Below are 19,243 nucleotides of genomic sequence, written 5' to 3'. Positions count from 1 at the left end.
CTCTTTGAAGGTATTATTTCTTTTTCTTCTAGCTTTCATTCTTCCTGTTGAGAAGTCTGCTTTCATTTTAATTGCCACTCTTTTGAAGGTAACGTCTTTATAAAAAAAATCTGGGGGCTGGCCCGGTGGCGCAAGCAGTTAGGTGCGCGCGCTCCGCTGCGGCGGCCTGGGGTTCGCTGGTTCGGATCCCGCGCGCGCACTGACGCACTGCTTGGTAAGCCATGCTGTGGCGGCGTCCCATATAAAGTGGAGGAAGATGGGCACCGATGTTAGCCCAGGGCCGTCTTCCTCAGCAAAAAAAAAGAGGAGGATTGGCGGATGTTAGCTCAGGGCTGATCTCCTCACAAAAAAAAAAAAAAAGAAAGAAAAAAATCTGGGGGCCGGCCCCATGGCCAAATGGTTAAAGTTCCACGTGCTCTGCTTTGGCAGCCCAGGTTCGCCTGTTCGGATCCCAGGCGTGGACCTACTCTGCTCATCAGCCACGGTATGGAGGCGTCCCACATACGAACTAGAGGAAGACTGGCACAGATGTTAGCTCAGGGCTAATCTTCCTCAAGCAAAAAAAAAAGAGAAACATTGCCAGTGGATGTTAGCTCAGGCAGAAACTTCCTCACCAAAAAAATAAATAAATAAAATAAAAATAAATCTGGATGCTTTTAAAATTTTCTCTAAGTTTTTGGTTTTCTTCAATTTCTGATTTGCCTAAATGTGAAGTTTTTTTCCTGCTTGGGATTGCAGGACTTCTTGAATTTGTCTCTTAATGACTTTCTTCAATGTGGGAACATTCTCAACCATTACATTTTCTAATGTTGCTTCTGCCCTGTTCTATCTCTATTCTCCTTTTAGGACTCAAAAACATGTGATAGGCTCTATCATTTTACACTCTATGACTCGTTCCCTTTCCGTTATCTTCTTCTTTTTCTTTTTTTGGTGGAGAGGGGTCTCTCCATGCTTTATTTTTTATATTTTCTTCTTTCCTACCTCCCAGTTCACTAATTCCCTCTTCAGCTGTGTCTAATCTGTTGAAAAACCCATCCATAGAGTTATTAATTTTAATTATTTTATTTTTCATTTTTAGAGTTTCTATTTAGTTCTTTTTCAAATATACTATCTTCTTTTTTAAAATTATAGTTTCCAGTTCCCTGCCAAAATTCTCAAGCTTTTCTTTTATCTAACCAATCACAGTGAGTATAGTTGTTTTAAAATCTGTGTTTTGTCACATCTGTGTCTGGAGTTTCTGTAGGTCTGCTTTTATTGTCTGTTTCTTCTGGTCTTTCTTGTTTACAGTCTCACATCTCTTTATGTTATTTTTATTGTGCGTCAAAAACAATAAAAAATTCAAAAAAATTTAGAAAACTGTTCATAGAATGATTGAGGTGGAGAATGATATTATCTTCCTCCAGAGGGGATTAGTTCAAATATGTCACGTTCCTGGGGAACAGTAGCAACCTGGGATTCCCTCAAACCAATTTCTAAGGATTGAGATAACTGGAAGCTGAGTTCTGGTTCCTCCAAGGGCTGCTCTGTTTCTGGTTCACCTAGTCCTAAGGTATAGCTCTCAGGGTCCCAACCCCAAACAGAGATTTACCAGCATCCCTTTTTGGAAAGTACTGGGGTCCAAATGTAGTCTCCCTATTCCCTATGAGTCAGTCAAAAATGCTACTCAGATTCTCAGCCTTGTAGAAGCCTCTCCTGAAATTGGCAAATATCTCTAGGGGAACAACAGACCCAAATTCTGGGTTTAACTCTCTGGATTTATGTCTTTTCCAAGGTCTGCTTACATAATTATCCATGAACTTTCAAGCAGTTGGATACATATATATTTTTAGTTTTTGTCCAGCTTTTCCACTTTTCTTCATTGGAAGTGTTGGTCTGATGTACCTAGTCTAGCACTACCAAGAGTAGAAGTCAGGGTATATTTTTCCTCACATAAAAAGAAGCCTAGACCTGAAAACATTTTGCAAAATGAAAGAAGCCAGACAAAAAAGACTACATACTGTGTAATTTCATTTATATGAAATATCCAGAATAGGCAATTTCATGGAGACACAGCAGATTAGTGCTTGGGGAAGGGGGAGAGGAATGGAGAGTGCTTAATGGAAATGGGATTTCCATTTGGGGTGTTGAAAAAGTTCTGGAACTACACAGTAGTGATGGTTGCACAACATTGTGAATGTACTTAAAGCCACCAGTTGTACACTTTAAAGTGATTAAAACGGTGAATTTTATATTACGTGAATTTTACCTTAACAATAAAAAAAAAGAGCCTAGATGTAGGAGGTCAGAGTTGGCTTAGCAACTCAATATGAGAGTTTGGGGTTGGTATCTATTACTGATGTGGTTGGGTTCAATTCTACCAGGCTGCTGTATTCGTTATACCTGTTTCTTGCTCCTTTCCAGGCTTCTTTTTGATTAATCAAGTATTATTTTAATTCCATTTCTCTCCACTAGCTTTTTAGTTATTTGTTCTTATATTTTTTACTGTTTATCCTAGAAACTTCAAAAGTCATCTCTAACTTCTTGAATAACGCAAAAAAACAATATAAACGTTCAACTCCATTTATTCTTCTATTTACACCCCTCTTTTATGCTATTGCTTCATATATTTTTATTAAATATAAATGGGGTAAACACTCTGATTAAAAGACAAAGATATTAGACTGGGTAAGAAATACAGGCTGTGGCACCCTTGGGCTTTGGGTTGGAATGATCCCACTCCCTGCAGTGGAGGGCTACTTATAGACAGCTATAGCAACGTGAGCAGGGCCATAAATGACCCTGAGAGATTATGTGAGCATGGGGTTCTATGTGTTGGGGGCAGAGTCATTGTCACTCTCCCATTTCCCCTCTGAGCTAGGGAAATGATCCACACTGGCTAGGCATGCGCACAGGCTCCTCGCGCTGGGTGAGGTGTGTACAGCACTCGGGAAGTGACTGAGGACCCCCTGGGGCCCAGTACCTGTCGGCGCCAGGCAGGAATGCCTGAGGTCCACATCTTGGAAGCAGAGATGGCAGCCCTGAGCCTGGCTTGTGAGGAGCTGCTGGCACCCTGGGAAGAAACTTCCAGAGTCCAAAAATCGTTTCAAGAAATACACCAATCAGATTCTGAAGGATAGTGTTTTAACCGGGGAAAAGGGCTCGGATCGGTCAAAGAATAGCGCCTTTCCTGCCCAAAGGACCACTCAGAGCAAATATCTAGTAAGTAAGCAATGATTGTTTATTAATAGAGATATACAAAATTAGGCTGAAACAGCTACAGCGAAAGAAAATCTGTAAAATATGAGAATACAAGAATGGGAAAACGAAAGTAACATCAAACCGGGTACTCACAACATCCACGCCTTTAGCCCGGGGGGTCCCAACAGCACGGCCAGGCGGGGAGTGCCGGTTGAAAGAAAGGATCCTGGGCAAGGCGTCCCCTCCACAGGTAAGACTCCCACCCAGGCAATGCTGAGCAAGGGTTTTTATTTAGGATTTCATCGAGGGCCCATATGGGAACATCTGGTGTTTCTTTTCTTTAGGTGTTAGGCGTTATCTAGTGTTTACGTGCACCGTGACTCCCGGTGATCGCCCGGAGCCGACACAGACGGCCAGTCTGTGCCTGCTCCCGATGCTCCTAGAGTCTTGAGACATAAACAATTGCAGTTTGTATTGTGGGGGAAGGGCCAGTTCCCACCACAAGCAACTGCTTTGTATTTTTTTCAGTGCAGATGGTTTCTGAGGGTCATGGAGCGGCCATCATGGCTTCACTCGTGTCAATTCAGAAAGGAGTCTTCAAAAGATCTGAGAAGTCAGCTTGGACATTTAGAATCAGAACTTTCATTTCTAAATACACTTTCTGGCATCAATGTAAGAAATTACTCCAAGAAGATAGAGGATTTAGCAAGCACTGAGATGACAGAAAAGAATATAATGAAAGTTCTACAAAGACACAGATTATCAGGAAATTGCCACATGGTTACATTTCAACTGGGATTTCAGATTCTAGAAATTCAGAATGAGGAGAGTTTGTCTTTTGTTACTAGTGACCTCAACATAATAATGGAGCTCACAGAATATTCAGAATTAAGTAAATTTGTGTTTAAAGAAGAAGAAAGAAACTATTTTTTCATGTTTTTCAGAAGTTTACACTTTTTTTGAGGAGTGGTGTGAATACTGTAAGCACATGTTTAAACATTTCGAGGTAAAGCTGTTTGGATGCTTTCCCGAAATGATTAGACTGCCCTCCGGGCATTTCTCTTCACTATGGTCAGTAGAAGGTCAGTTTTGCAGAATGTAACATCTGTAATTTAAGTTATGCTATTTAACTGGAAAATTGAAGAAAAAAATTGTTCCAAAATCTGAAATCAGCCTTTTGTATGCTATGTAATGGGATCCAATAAAATATTCCATCTAAAAGTGAGCTTTATATTTTAAACATACTGTGTATCCTCATGGTAATAAAACCTTCTCTGTGCAAAAAGAATTTTAAAAGCCCCAAATAAATTCTGCCTACAAGAAAGAAACTTTAAATATAAGCAAATAGTTTGGTTTAAAGTAAGAGTAGAGAGAAACACAGTATATACACTGATCAAAAGAAAGCTGGTGTGGTTATGTTAGTGCTGGGCCTAGTACCATTAAGACAAGAAGCAATACTGCAGAAAAAGACACATTTCATAGTGATAAAAGAGTCAATTCAACAGAAAAGCATAACAATCCTACGTTTGTATGCACCTAATAATATGGCTTCAAAATATATACAGCAAAAATTAACAGAATTAAAGTGAAAAATAGACAAAGTCACAATCACAGTTTGAGATGTTAATATACCTGTCTCAGTGACTTGTAGAATAAGCAAACAGAAAAAAGTCAGCAAGAATATACAAGACTTGAACAATGAGATCAACCAGCTATAGCCAACAACTGCACAATATGCCCATTCTTTTCAAGTATACGTGGAACATACACCATAATAAGCCATATTCTGGATCATAAAACAATTCTCAATAAATTTCAAAAACCTGAGTTGTACATGTATGTTCTCTGAGAACACTGGAGTCAAACTAGAAATTAAAACATAAAGATAATTAGAAATCGCCAAATGTTTGGAAATTTTAAATTAATTTCTAAACAACTCATGATTCAAAGAAGAATTCACAATGGAAAATAGAAAATAATTTAAATTGAAAATTAATCAAAATCTGTTATATCAAAATGTATGGGATGCAGCCAAAGCAGTGCTTAGAGGGAATTTTGTAGCTTTAAAGACATCTTTCAGAAATGAATGAAGATTGACAATCAATAATCTAGATTTCCATTTCAAGAAGCTAGAATAAAACAGCAAATTAAACCCAAAGAAAGCAGGTAAGATAATAACTATAGAAATCAATGAAAAGACAAAAACAGAAAATCGACAATGTCAAAAACTGGTTATTTGAAAAGATTAGTAAAGTTGATAAACCCCATAAGACTGACCAGAGAAAAAAAAGAGAGAAAATATAAATTACCAATATCAGGAATGAAAAGGGACATTACTTCGGATCCTCATGTATTAAAAAGACTATAAGGGGGCCAGCTGGTGGTGTAGTGGTTAAGTTCGCATGCTCCGCTTTGGAGGCTCAGGGTTCACAGGTTTGAATCCCAGCTGCAGACCTACACCACTCATCAAGCCATGCTGTGGCAGTGTCCCACATACAAAATGGAGGAAGATGGGCACAGATATTAGCTCAGAGCCACTCTTCCTCAAGCAAAAAGAGGAGGATTGGCAGCAGGTGTTAGCTCAGGGCCAATCTTCCTCACCAAAAGAAAAAAAAAAGACTATAAGAAGATATTAGGAACAGCTTTATGCTAAAATGTTTTGCAATTTAAAGTGGGAAAATTCCTTAAAAATCACAACTTTCCAAAAATCAGACAAACAAAAACAGAAAAGCTGAATAATCTCTATCTGCCAAAGAAATTGAATGCATAATTTGAAATCTTCCTACAGAGAAACCCCAGATGGCTTCACTAACGAATTTTACCAAACTTTTAAGCAGGAAGCAAACCAAATATTTTACACAAACTTTGTTTCAGAGAGTAGTGGAAAAGGAAGTACTTCCCAACACATTTTTGGAGGCCAAATCCGACCAGGACATTATAAGAAAGGAAAATTACAAGATAATATCTCTTATAAACACTGTAGGGGAGGAAGAATATTCCTCTACTCTCTTGTGGCTGGTCTAAGAATTAAACGGACATGAGACAGAATAACAGGAGAAAATAAAACAAAGTTGAAGAACATGTATACATGAGAGAAACCCAGGAAAACTGAGTAACTCGCCAAAATATCTGAAGTCACCACCTTAAATACTGTCTTCAGCTAAAGACAAAGGAGGATGTTGGGGGTAGTTGTTTGGGACTTCAAAGGGGAAGAAGGCAATTCACATGGAGATGGAAAAGCAAATGTTTGGTAAACAAATGTTTGCTGGGCCATGGTGTTGCTAGGTGCCTTCCAGTCTACCACACTTACAGTTATATATGGTGATAGTTCCTTCCTGGGACAGGGCTTCTATCTTAAATTTTTTTGGCAGTTAGGGGGAAAGCCAAAGTTTCTTTCTGAGTCTTTTGTTCTTAAAAATAATCAAGCCAAAAGACACATTAGGGGGTGGCAAATTCTGATCTCCCACAACACAGATATATGGAAATTCCAAGAGAACCCACTAACTTATTAAAATGATTGTGATCAAGAGGTCATTTTTTTCCAGGAAAAATACAGGTTGATTTAAGATAAGAAAATTGATCAATGTAGTTCACCAAATTAACAGAATAATGGAGGGAAACTATATGATCACCTCAATAGATAAGGAAAAAGCATTTGATAAAATTTAAATTGGTATATGATATACTCTAAAAACTAAAAACAAAATTAACCCCACAACTAACACTATACTTAATAGTGAAATATATAGACTATTTCCAGAAAATAGTAAAAAAAAAAAAAGTCTTGAAAGTTGAGAAAATTAATTTGCAATAGTAGGAATTCATTTAATATTATAACATAAGTCTTGTGTCTGTAACCAAACTTCTAAGAGAATCCCTTCATGTAGCCTCATACTCCAATGTAAATCATTTTTGGTTCCTGAGAGAAGAATGGTGATGAGCACAGAAGCCTGCTTTAAGGCACCCTCCTCACAAAATGTAGTCTGTGCTGCAGGAACGGGAGGAGTGCTGATAGAGGGAGGATGATCTTTCCCAGCTCTCCCTGGGGATTTGTCTCCCTACATAGAGGAAGATGTGGCTGCAACTTTTCTGAAATATTTCTGAGAGGTTTTTCTTGAACTTCTCACCCATGAAAGCATAGATGATAGGGTTCACACAGCAGTGAGTGAAGGAAATGGTTTCTGTGACATGGCTGGCATAAATCAACCGCTGGCTCATGGCACATCCATCTAAAATGTGCATGCTGTGCAGGGAAGTAAGGAAAAGGACCACATTGAATGGGACCCAGAAGAGTAAAGATGCAACGACCACAATGAGCACCAACTTGACGGCCTTGGTCTTGTTGTGGTTTTGGCAACTCTTCAGCTGATGCAAGATACTAATGTAACAGAACATAAGGATGGTGAATGGGATCAACAGGCCTAAGATATTCATTTCAAAGTTGATGATGATCTTCCACTTCCAAGTCTGTTGATTGTAAGATGAATAACACTGTAGAACGCCATCTTCAGAGGCCACTTGGTAAAATATTAGTAAGGGGCTGGTGGCCATGATGGCAGTCAGCCATACTGCCAGACTTAGGGCCGTGCCGATTCTGGCTGTCCTCACTTTCATGGCATATACAGCGTGGACAATTGCCAGGTACCTGTCTACGCTCATGAGGGTGATAAAGAACATGCTGCTGAAGAAGCCAATGTAATAAAAGCCAGAGACCACCTTGCACATTACAGTCCCAAACACCCACTGGTCCAGCTGATAGTGGGTCTGAAAGGGGAAGGAGAAGACAAAAAGCAGGTCAGACAGGGCCAGGTTCAAGAGGTATATGTCTGTGATGGTCCTCAGCTTCTTGCAGGCGACAAGGACCAGGATGACCAGGCTGTTTCCCAGGAGACCGAATACAAACAGGAGGCAGTAAAAGACGGCAAGAAGCGGCTTACTATCTCTCTGGATAAGTTCCCCATCGCAGGGGCTTGAAATGGTATCAGGATAGTAGTAGTCAGTTATTGCTGTCACATTGGGCTCCAGTGTATAATCCATCGAGGCAGGAGGACCTGGTCACAGAGGCACCTAAGAGAGATTCATTCCTTAAAAATATTTTTATTTAAACATATAGACTGAATTGTGCCCCCTCCCCCCAAATTCATATGTGGAAGCCCTAAAGTCCTGTTATGGACTAAATGTTTGTGTCCTCCCAAAATTCATATGTTGAAATCCTACCCCTCACTGTGATGGTACTAGGAGGTGGGGCCTGTGGGAAGTAATTGGATTAGATGAGGTCATGTGGGTGGAGCCCTCATGAATGGGATGAGTGCCTTTAAAAGAATCACAAGAGAGCTTGCTACCTCTCTCTGCTCTGAGCTGTGTCAGGATACAAGAAGTTGGCAGTCTGCAGCCTGGAAGAGGGTTCCCACCAGAGGCCAACCGTGTTGGCACCCTTATCTTGGACTTCCCAGCCTCCAGAACTGTGAAAAAATAAATTTCTGTTGTTTAAGCCACCCAGTCTGTGGTATTTTGTTATGGCAGCCCAAGCAGACTAATACAGACTATGGTACTGAGAAGTGGGTTGCTGCTGTAACAAATACCTAAAAATGTGGAAGTGGCTTTGGAACTGGAAAATGGGTAGAGGCTGGATGAGCTTTGAGGTACATGCTAGAAAAAGCCTAGATTGCCTTGAAGGACCTATTGGACGTGAAAGGCGATTATATTGAGAACTCAAGAAGCAAAGAGGAGAGTTGTAGAGAAAGCTTCTATCATCTTAGAGAATACATATATCATCATGAACAGAGTGTTGGTAGAAATATGAATGTTAAAGCTGTTTCTGGTGAGATCTCAGACAGAAATTAGGAACATGTTATTAGTGACTGGAGAAAAGGTGATCCTTGTTACAAAGTGGCAAAGAACTTGGCTGAACTGTGTTCTAGTGTTTTGTGGAAGGTAGAACTTGTAAACAATAAGACTGGATATCTAGCTGAGGAGATTTCTAAACAAAATGTTGAAAGTGCAGCCTGCATTCTCCTTACAGCTTATGGTAAGAGGTGAGAGGGGAGAGATAAATTGAAGAAAGAATTGTCGAGTGAAAAGGAATCAGAACCTGAAGATTTGGAAAACTCAGCCTATCCATACGGCAAAAATGAGCAAGTGTGTTCTGGAGAGTACACCCAGGGTGTGGCTGGACAACCACTCCATAATAGGTTACTGGTGGAGTTAATCACCCATTTTGGCAGAAGCCTGGAATAGAGACACTGACGGTTTGGACCAAAGCTGCAGAGACAGGACAAAATAAAGGAAGGCTTTTGGACTTCTAGGATTCTGTGGGATTGGAACAAAGGAGCTATTCGCCTTTGAACATGTTTTATCCTTCAAGAAGAGGGAGGAATGGGCCGGCCCCGTGGCTTAGCGGTTGGGTGCGTGCGATCCGATGCTGGCGGCCTGGGTTCGGATCCTGGGCGTGCACCGACGCACCGCTTCTCCGGCCACGCTGAGGCCGCGTCCCACATACAGCAACTAGAAGGACGTGCAGCTATGACATACAACTATCTACTGGGGCTTTGGGGGAAAAATAAATAAATAAATAAAATTATAAAAAAAAAAAAAAGAGGGAGGAATGACCCTGAAGTGATACAAAGATCATTAGAGCTGCCACTCTCCCACAGGCCCAGGGGGCAAGGCTGTTTCATCCTCAATTTCAGCAGGCTAGGCCACCCCTACCCAATGCCACAGGAGTGGGGACACAGCCTAGGGCCATGGAGTTGACGCTGTCACCCCAGTGGGTCCGAAAAGCAGAGCACCCAGACGAAGAGGATGATTCTCAAGCCTTACACTCTAATGGAATTTGCCTTACTAGGTTTTGGGCCTCCTTGGGACCCATCACCCCTCTCTTCTTTCTGATTTGCCCCTTTTGAAATGGGAATGTCTATCCTCTGCCTGTCCCACCACTGTATTTTGGAAGCACATAGTTGTCTGGTTTCACAGGTTCACAACTGGAATGGAATTTTGCCTTAGGATGAATCACACCTCAAGTCTCACTCATACATGATTTAGATGATATCTGGATGAGAGTTTGGACTCAGAATTGACACTGGGATGAGTTAAGACTTTGGGGCCATTGAGATGGAGTGAATGTATTTTGCATGTGAGAAGGACATGATGTTTGAAAGGCCAGAGGGCAGAATGTTGTGGACTGAACTGTGTCCTACTAAAATTCATGTATTGAAGCCCTAATTCCCAGTGTGATGGTATTCGGAGATAGGGCTTTAGGGAGGTAATTAAGGTTAAATGAAGTCATTAGGATGGGACCCTGATCTGATTGGACTGATGTCCTTATAAGAAACAGAGACACCAAAGCCCTCTCTCTCTCTGCACATGCACAGGGAGAAGGTCATGTGAAGACAGAGTGAGAAGGTGGCCATCTGCAAATCAGGAAGCGGCTCTTACCAGGATTTCAATTTGTTGGCACCTTGATCTTGGACTTCTAGCCTCCAGAACTGTGAGAAAATAAATTTCTGTCATTTCAGCCACCCAGCCTGTGGTATTTTGTTCAATTCTAAAAATTGAAAACTGCTCAAGCAGACTAATAATGGAAGGGTTGGGTAGGATAAAAAAAGCCAAAATTTACAAAGAAAACTTAAATACCTACAGTTCCACCACCCAGAATTAGCAACTGCTAACATATAGTCATATTTGCTTTTGGTTCTTTTTTCTTTCTTTCTCTTCCTTTCTTTCCTTCTTTCCTTCCTTCCTCTCTAATGCAATAGAGATGAAGCTAATGTTCCCTTTAACTACACAACTTATCTCCACACTCCAGGAGCACCTACTAAAACCAATTTTGTATATATCATACCAGTTTCCCCCTGTACTTTTACATGCTTATATGTATCCATAAGCAATATATAATATTGTTTTGCATTTGCTTTTAGCTTAACGTAAATGGTATAATATCATATCTCTCATTTTGTATCTTGCTTTTCTTCTTCCAGCATGTTGTTTTAGAGGTATAACCATACGATTCTAAAAAGTTTAGTTCATTCTTTTAACTGCATTTAGGGACCATAAATAACTAATTTAAAAATGCAATAGAAAAAATGATCCCAATCACACTAACAACAAAAATTACTAGGAACAAACCTTATAAAAACCACAGTTCAACTATGTAAAATATTATAAAACTTTGTTGAAGGACATAAAAGAAGACATGAGTAAAAGGAAATATGTACTATATTTATGGAAGGGAAGACTCAATCTTTAAAACATGATAATTCTTCTCAAATTGATATATACATTCAAGGGAATTTCAATCTAGACTTATTATTTTTCCAAGGCATTTGACTGCTGAAGATTCAGACATCCCAATCCACTATGCCATCTTTCTATAATTTGAAATGCCAAGCAAGTTAGCCATTTTTAAAGATATTAATTTAATTTAAGTATGTGCCCAAAATAGATTTTTAAAACATAGCTTCTAAAGCATGGAGATCGGTCCTTTTTTTTTGCCGCCAGTGTTTCTCAAAACAACAGTCTCCCCTCCTACATCTTCCTTCCTACTTGTCTTTCACAGTCACTTTAAACAACAATTTTCAGTTCACCCTCCTTCTGTTCTGCTCTCCTAATATCCCAGAACAAGAGTAGGTCCTCAACCCATTATCTCCCCAGATCCATCCTACTGACCCCCAATCCACACCTCCCCCAGGTTCTTTTATCAGTAAAAGCCATGGAAAGTACTAACAATATCTACCACTTATTTCAGTGGACCAGCAATTTTAGATGCATTATCTGATTTACTTTTGAATCCTGTGAGGCAGGCACTACTATCTCCTTTTTATTTCTGGAGTTATGACTACATCTGAATCTCAGAGAGCTTCAGTCCAGTGACTGAAGTTACACACAGAGAGAGGCGATAGAGCCAGGACTTGAAATCACATCTGTCTTCTCCAAACCCTTTTTCTTTTCCATATTTCTCTATTTTGTGGGTAGAGTAAAAAGCTCCAACCTTTTGGATGCTAGGCCACCTGACTTCCAAGTTTAAGATTACTTTGTAGCAGAGTTAATTTGAGCTTGTTTTTCAAACCGAGCTTCGGGTTCCTCTTCTGTGAAAAGGGGCTAATAACGCTTTTCAGGCATTATTGAGTGAGATCAGTTAAGTTAGCATCTCATCAGGGATGAATGTTTGCTTGCCAGCTTTCTTCCTTGAACGATACCCACACGTCCTTGAGTTGTCGGATAGAAGCATTGTACCTACCACAAGGACAGATGCCCCCAGACTCCTGGTGATATGAGGGATCTTTTCTTATCTACCTTCCCACTCTTGTAGGAGCTTTGACACTCTCCTAGCATCCTGCAGAGAAAATGGCACGGCTTGCTTCACTTGGCCAGAGCCATGGACAGCCACTAAGACACACGTAGGGTTTGTGGACTCTGAGGACATGGAAGATTAAAAAAAAAATTCAGCTCTTGTACCAGACCTCTGCCTCTCCCCCAAAGACATAAAAGTGTCCCTGCCTACTTATATCCTTCTTCCCCAAGGATGCTTATGAATACATACCTCAATTAGATCCTTCGGTCTGGAGGTTTCAGTGTGACTAATTCCTTCTTCTCAGAGTCTGCACTCTCATGTGTGTGCAGCTCGGTGAGCAACAGCTCCTCTACAGGTGTCTTATCTATCTGTGGTGAGTGGCAAAATGGGGGTGGATCTACTATTGTGTCCTACAGTTATTTAAAAAGTTTTAAAAAATTGATCTCATGAAAGAACACATACAGATGGCAAATTAGCGTATGAAAATATGCTCAACACGTTATGTCATTAGGGAATTGTAAATTAAAACAACAGTGAGATACCACTACACACCTATCAGAATAGCTATAATTCAAACACTGACAACACCAAATCCTGGAGAGCAATAATCATGCTCCTGAGTATTTACCCAATTGAGTTAAAAACATATCCACACAAAAACCTGAACACAAATGTTTATAGCAGTTCTATCTGTAATTGCCAAAAATTGGAAGCAACCAAGCTGTCCTTCAATAGATGAATGGATAAACAAATTGTGGTAATATATGCAATGGAATATTATTTCGTGATTTATAAAAAGGGCTATCAAGCCACAAAAATACGCCTTAAGTGTATATTGCTCAGTGAAGGAAGCCCTTCTGAAGAGGCTATATACTATATGATTCCAACTATATGACATTCTGGAAAAGGCAAAACTATGGAGACAGTAAAAAGATCAATGGCTGCCAGGGGTTCAGGGGGAGGAGGGGATGAATAGGTGGAGCACAGGGCATTTTTAGGGTGATAAAACTATCATACAGATATATTTCTGTATGATTCTGTCAGGGTGGATGCATTCATTACGTAGTTGTCAAAACCATAGAAGTGTACAACGCAGAGTGGACCCTAATGTAAACTATGGACTTCAGTTATTAATGATGTGTCAATATTGATTCATCAGTTGTAACAAATGTACCACACTAATACAAGATGTTAATAATAGGGGAAACTGTGCAGGAGTGAGAGGTGGTGTTATGGGTTGAATTGTGTCCCTCCCAAATTCATTTGTTGAAGCCCTAACCCTCAATGTGATGATATTTGGAGATAGGGCCTTTAAGGAGGTAATTAAAGTTAAATTAAGTCATATAGATGGGGCCCTAATTTGATAGGACTGGCGTCCTTATAAGAAAAGGAAGAGACAGCAGAGATCTCTTTCTCTCTCTCTCTCTCTCTGCACATGCACAGAAAAGAGGTCATGTGAAGACATAGCAAGAAGGTGGCCGTCTACAAGCCAGTAAAAGTCCCTCACCAGGAACCCAATTTGTTGGCACCTTGATCTTGGACTTCTAGCCTCCAGAACTGTGAGAAAAGAAACTTCTGTTGTTTAAGCCACCCAACCTATGATATTTTGTTATAACAGCCCCAGCAGACTAATACAGGGGGTACATGAAAACTCTCTGTATTTTCTCCCTAAACTATCTGTATACTTAAATTTCTCTAAAAGAATAAAGCCTATTAAAAATTTTTAAAAATTGAAAACTATATTAAAATAAAATAATTTCATTGTTATTTTGAAGTTGTATAATTTCTACCAGACAGGCTTTCCTGTGGCATGTAGCTTGCACAAGTGTGTGTGTGTGTATATACATATATATTTGAATTGTAACAATAGCAGTGATAATTTCTAGAAGAGTGATTCCATTACTCACACGCCGTGCACTGAAAATATCATCATCATTATTTTAAAAGTTCCCTCTTTTCATCCTATGGTGAGCAGAGTAATAATGTAATGGCCATGTTGCTTGTGTCTGCCAACATTCTTTCTTTAGGTGAATCTTTAGATAAGGGAATGTTCATCCCACTCCCATTCCTTGCATTACTGGTTGAGCTGTCAATCACATTGCTACACACACACACACACACACACACTCACACACTCACATACACACACACACCATTAAAAGGAAGGGCCATGACTCTGGTCAACGAGAATGTTTCCTCTTCCTGTCCGCCATGATTGATTAGAGAATCACATATCCTTAGTGCCATGTAGAAGAAAACTATTTGAAGGCTGAAGTTAAGCAGTGAAAATTATAGCCAAGAAATGGAGAGAATATGGAATTCTGATGAAATTGTTTGTGCCACTGGAATAATATCTATGTGATTCATTAATGTCCACCCCCCGCCCCCTTTTAGGTTTCAGCTAGTTTCAATCAGGTTTCTGGCACTACTAATAGAGTTGAGACTAATTAAATAGCTTCTATTTATTGAGTGCCTTTTCTATACCAGTTCCTTTATATACTTCATATGAAAATTCTGCCTGGTGGTTATTATTGTTTTTATTTGCAAAAACTGAAGCTCAAAGAAGTTAGATGACTTGACAATGGTATAATGTAATTTATATATAATATTTAATATATACTTTATATACTTAATATACTTATATGTACTTAAATGTAATATAATAAGTATGATATAATCTATAATAGAAACAATTTGAAAAGCACTTGAGAGCTGCATTAAAAAAAAAATAGACCTCTCAATCTACTATGGTACCTGCACAAATACTCCTTCATTGAAAGAGTACAATGTTAGGTGAAAAAAATATCACAATTTATCTGGATTTTAGCTAGAACTGTTGTCTCGCCTAACTGGATTGTTTGTGCTTTCTTCTATAGAGTGATGGCAATAGGCATTTCAGGGACAGCATTGTGAACTGATGGTTTATTTCTGCTGGTTGAGACCAAGCCAGCAGGGTAAATTCGGCCACCTGCATGAAGGACAGTATCTTGCCTCAATATCGAGAGGTAAGGACCTAAATGGATCAGACAAAAACAGACCCGCTTGGTCAACTTACCACAGAGATCTACAGCCACAAGCAGCTTTACTGTGGGGTGCAGGCCATCCCAAGAAGGCAACAGAGAGATGCGGCCCATCCCTCTGGTTAACATGGTTTAATGGATGGAAGGTGAAAAACTCTTCTTAACTTGCCAATCATAGAAGCTTATCCTCCTCCAATGAGGAGTAGTAAGTGAGACGTGAAGAGAAACCAGTCGTTCTGTCCACTACGGCTCCCCCTCCTGGGGATATGTGGAAGTTCCTCATGGAAACCCAAGGGAGGGAGATGAAGTTCCTGAGTACAGATCACGCTCATTTCGCTGTTACACTTCAACTTCTTTCTTTAGATACAATTTAGAATGGCTATGTATTCCTTTAAATATTTCTTCGTGATCCCTGAATCCAATCTTTTTGGCCTAACAATTTCATCTCCTAGAAATATCCACTGGTGCCTGAGTTGATATCTGGGTAACTCCCCTCAGCAACGTCATTCATGCTCTGACACAGTTTGGGGAAAACCTCCCATCCTTTATGAGAGTTTTGCATGTGATAAGCAAAGATCAATGGGGCACAAAATGTGAAACTCGGAGCCCACAGGTACTGCTGACTCACATCACGATGGTGGAAACTATGATACCTGTTTCACCCGCAGAGCGGGGAAGGAGCTGTGTACCCTCCCCAACCCTGCCAAGCAGGCCTGAGGGACTAAGGTGGAATTCCCCCAAGCCCAATTTCCAAGTTGGGCCAGAATTAGGGCACAGCACCTGGCACAGAAGGGGTGCTTTGTGCAAGGTAAGTGAGTGGAGGCTGAGGGAAGTCAGGGGGAGTGGGCTGGCTTCCACCCACCACATTCCCTGAACTACACGAAGCTGGGCCACTTGGTAGAGGCCTAGTTTTACTAAGCAGCTTGACTTGGGCAGAGGCAAGGCTGGTCAGTGGAGGTGATTCTGGGGCCGATTTACACCCCAAGTGGTCTTTATTGTGAGGTCCTTGAGATCCTTTTGTCTGCTGCTCCTCCATACTTGGCGCAGTGCCTGGTGCACTGCAGCTTCTCAATAAATTGTTGAATGGAGTACGAGGCAAGATGAAGATGTGGGAGTCAGCTGAAGAGTTGGGGAAAGGACTGCACCACCAGGACTGAAGGACAACCCCCTCGCTGTGGTCCCCGGACCATAGCGTAGAGCTGGTGTGGGCCCCTGCAGGACTGGGCACCCGTCTGCCCTTGCCCGGAGAAGTAGTTTTCTGAGGCTGCTGTAAAACAAATCACCACAAACTTGGCGGCTTAAAACAAACAGAAATCTATTCTCTCACAGTTCTGGAGTCCAGATGACTGAAATACAGCAGGCCTGAGCTCTCTCTGGGGGCTCTAAGGAAGAATCCTTCCTTGCCTTGCCCAGCTCCTGGCAGCTGCCCCAGCAATCCTAGGCTTGTGGTCGCATCACTCCAACCTCTGCCTCTATCTTCACATCACCTTCTCCTCTGTGTGCTGTGTGAAATCTGCCTCTGCTTCTATTTCACAAGAATTCTTGTGATTGCATTTAGGGTCCATCTGGATAATCCATGCTACTCTCCCTATCTCAAGATCCTTGACTTAATCACATCTGCAAATACTCTTTTTCCAAATAAGGTTACATATGAAAGTTACAGGGATTAGAACTTAATATCTTTGGGTGGCCCTTATTCAAGCTACTATACCCTGGCTCTAAAAACAGGCTGATTGTGACGTAGTTAAAGAGGAGCCTTGCTTCCTCGCCTGTGGGCAGAGAGCAGGGATCTCAGCACTCGAGGAGAAGGCAGCAGAAACCAAGCTACACAGCCAAAGTCAGGTAAGGCCTCCAGAATCAATGGCCTCTCCAAGTCCACCTTCTGCTGCACAGACACATTCAATGGCTTCTGGAAGGAATACCCTCAGGGGCAGACATGTTTAAAATGTATTTTTAATAACATTTGCAAATTCTATCATTGATATAATTCCCAAGTTTTGGGGGAAGGTCTTAACTGAAATCCATTGCCTTTTTCTTCATCTAGTCTCCAAAACTTAGAAAAATCCTGTGAGCAGTTTCACTAATCATGACATGCAATGGTTAGTTTTTGTGTTGGCTAGGCCATGGTACCCAGATATTTGATCAAACATTCTAGTCGTTTCTGTGAAGGTATTTTTTAGATGGAATTAACATTTAAATCAGTGGACTTTGAGTAAAGCAGATTATTCTCCATAATGGGGTGGGCCTCGTCCAATCAATTAAAGGCCTTAATAGAAAAAGACTGACCTCCTCTGAGGGCGAGAGAATTCTGCCAAAACTGCCTGTGGACTTGAACTTCAACTTCCCTCTGTCTCCAGCCTGCCGGCCTACCCTGCAGGTTTTGGACTTACCAACCCTCCACAATTGCGTGAGCCAATTTCTTAAAATAAATCTCTCTTTCTATGTAGATATACATCCAATTGGTTCTGTTTCTCTGGAGAACTCTAATATACCATACAAACCACAAAACAAACAATACCATAATTAATGGTGTAAATAAACAAGCAGGATTAGGAAGGAGTAGTTGAGTCTCTAGGTACTGGGTTACACATCTTGTTAGTCATGGTTGACTACTGAGATGCACCATTACATTGAATCACCACCAATCCCTCCCAAGAAATCACTCCAGCTCAGTCCTATAGCTGGTTCAACACAGCTTCCTGACAACTGAAGAACATTGCAGAGCTCAGAGCGCTCTTTAGGGAACATACCAACTTTTCTTGTTTGGATGTCTAGGCATCTTATAGTTTTAAGGTGCAAGATTTTCTGCACCTCAATATTTTGTGGAGTTTGAGATGGAGCTTGCACTACCATGATATGATATGAGCATATGTGCTTTACATAGTGAGTTTTGGGCTGATATATCCTAATTTTTTGCAGTTTAGGAGACCTATCCTGTCCGACCACATCCTATGGTGTGGTGGGATACGCAAATAGAGCACTGCTGGAATTTAGGGGATGGGGTAGATACCCCCAAGTATTTCCTATTAATGGGTATTTTTAATATTTAAATTACATTGGCATAATGGGACACCCTAAGACTGTATCCTAAGATTTTTGAAATAATGATGAGAAAAAAACTTTGAAGAACTGGCATTTAAATGTTTCAAGCTGTTTTCTTTCTAGAATTAATGACTCCATTCATGTATTCATTTTTTCATTAATCCTATAAATATTTATCAAGTGCTTACTATGTGAGTCTCTGTGCTGGGTCGTGAGGATGCAGTAGTGGACAAGGTAGCCAGGGCTTCTGTCCTATAGGGTCAGATGTGGTGGGAGACAGGCAAAAAGCTAATTATACAAATGTTTGGTGCTGATTGTGATGGCACGAATGGGCGGTACCAGTACTAAAGATGTTTAGAACAGGTGGGTCCAGTCTGGTGCATGTGTGTGTCTGAGTGGGGGCAACCAGGGAAGATCTCCTTGATGATTTGTGTTGGAGCAAAGCTGATGACTAAGCAGCTGCTCACTAGATGAAGGGTGAAGGGCAGAAGGAATAGTGTTTTTAAAGTCCTCGAAGCAAGAGGGAGCTTCAGGCAAGAAGCAAGAAGATGAGAACTTCAGGTGAAGATGACAGACTGAATACAAAGGTCTAATATTGCCCCTCTGGGAAACACTCTGAAACTACAGTAAAGTAGGGTTTTGGGGAGGTTTTTTTCTAATTAAGGCATAAAATCACACAAATGGCAAGAAAAAGAAGTCAACAACAACAAAAGTT

The 19,243-nt window shown here is 40.7% G+C and overlaps 1 protein-coding gene across 1 annotated transcript; it reads right to left on the bottom strand.

The window, feature by feature from the left end:
- Positions 1–7,083: 7,083 nt before the first annotated feature.
- CCR8 (C-C motif chemokine receptor 8) lies at positions 7,084–8,214 on the bottom strand. Its single transcript, XM_058549442.1, has one exon. The coding sequence runs from the start codon at positions 8,212–8,214 to the stop codon at positions 7,147–7,149; it is 1,068 nt and encodes a 355-aa protein (XP_058405425.1). The 3' UTR covers positions 7,084–7,146.
- Positions 8,215–19,243: the final 11,029 nt, after the last annotated feature.

The sequence above is a fragment of the Diceros bicornis genome, chromosome 2 (assembly GCF_020826845.1).
Source record: "Diceros bicornis minor isolate mBicDic1 chromosome 2, mDicBic1.mat.cur, whole genome shotgun sequence".
In the NCBI taxonomy this organism is placed as follows: Eukaryota; Metazoa; Chordata; class Mammalia; order Perissodactyla; family Rhinocerotidae; genus Diceros; species Diceros bicornis.
This window is presented reverse-complemented; position numbering and strand designations above follow the sequence as displayed.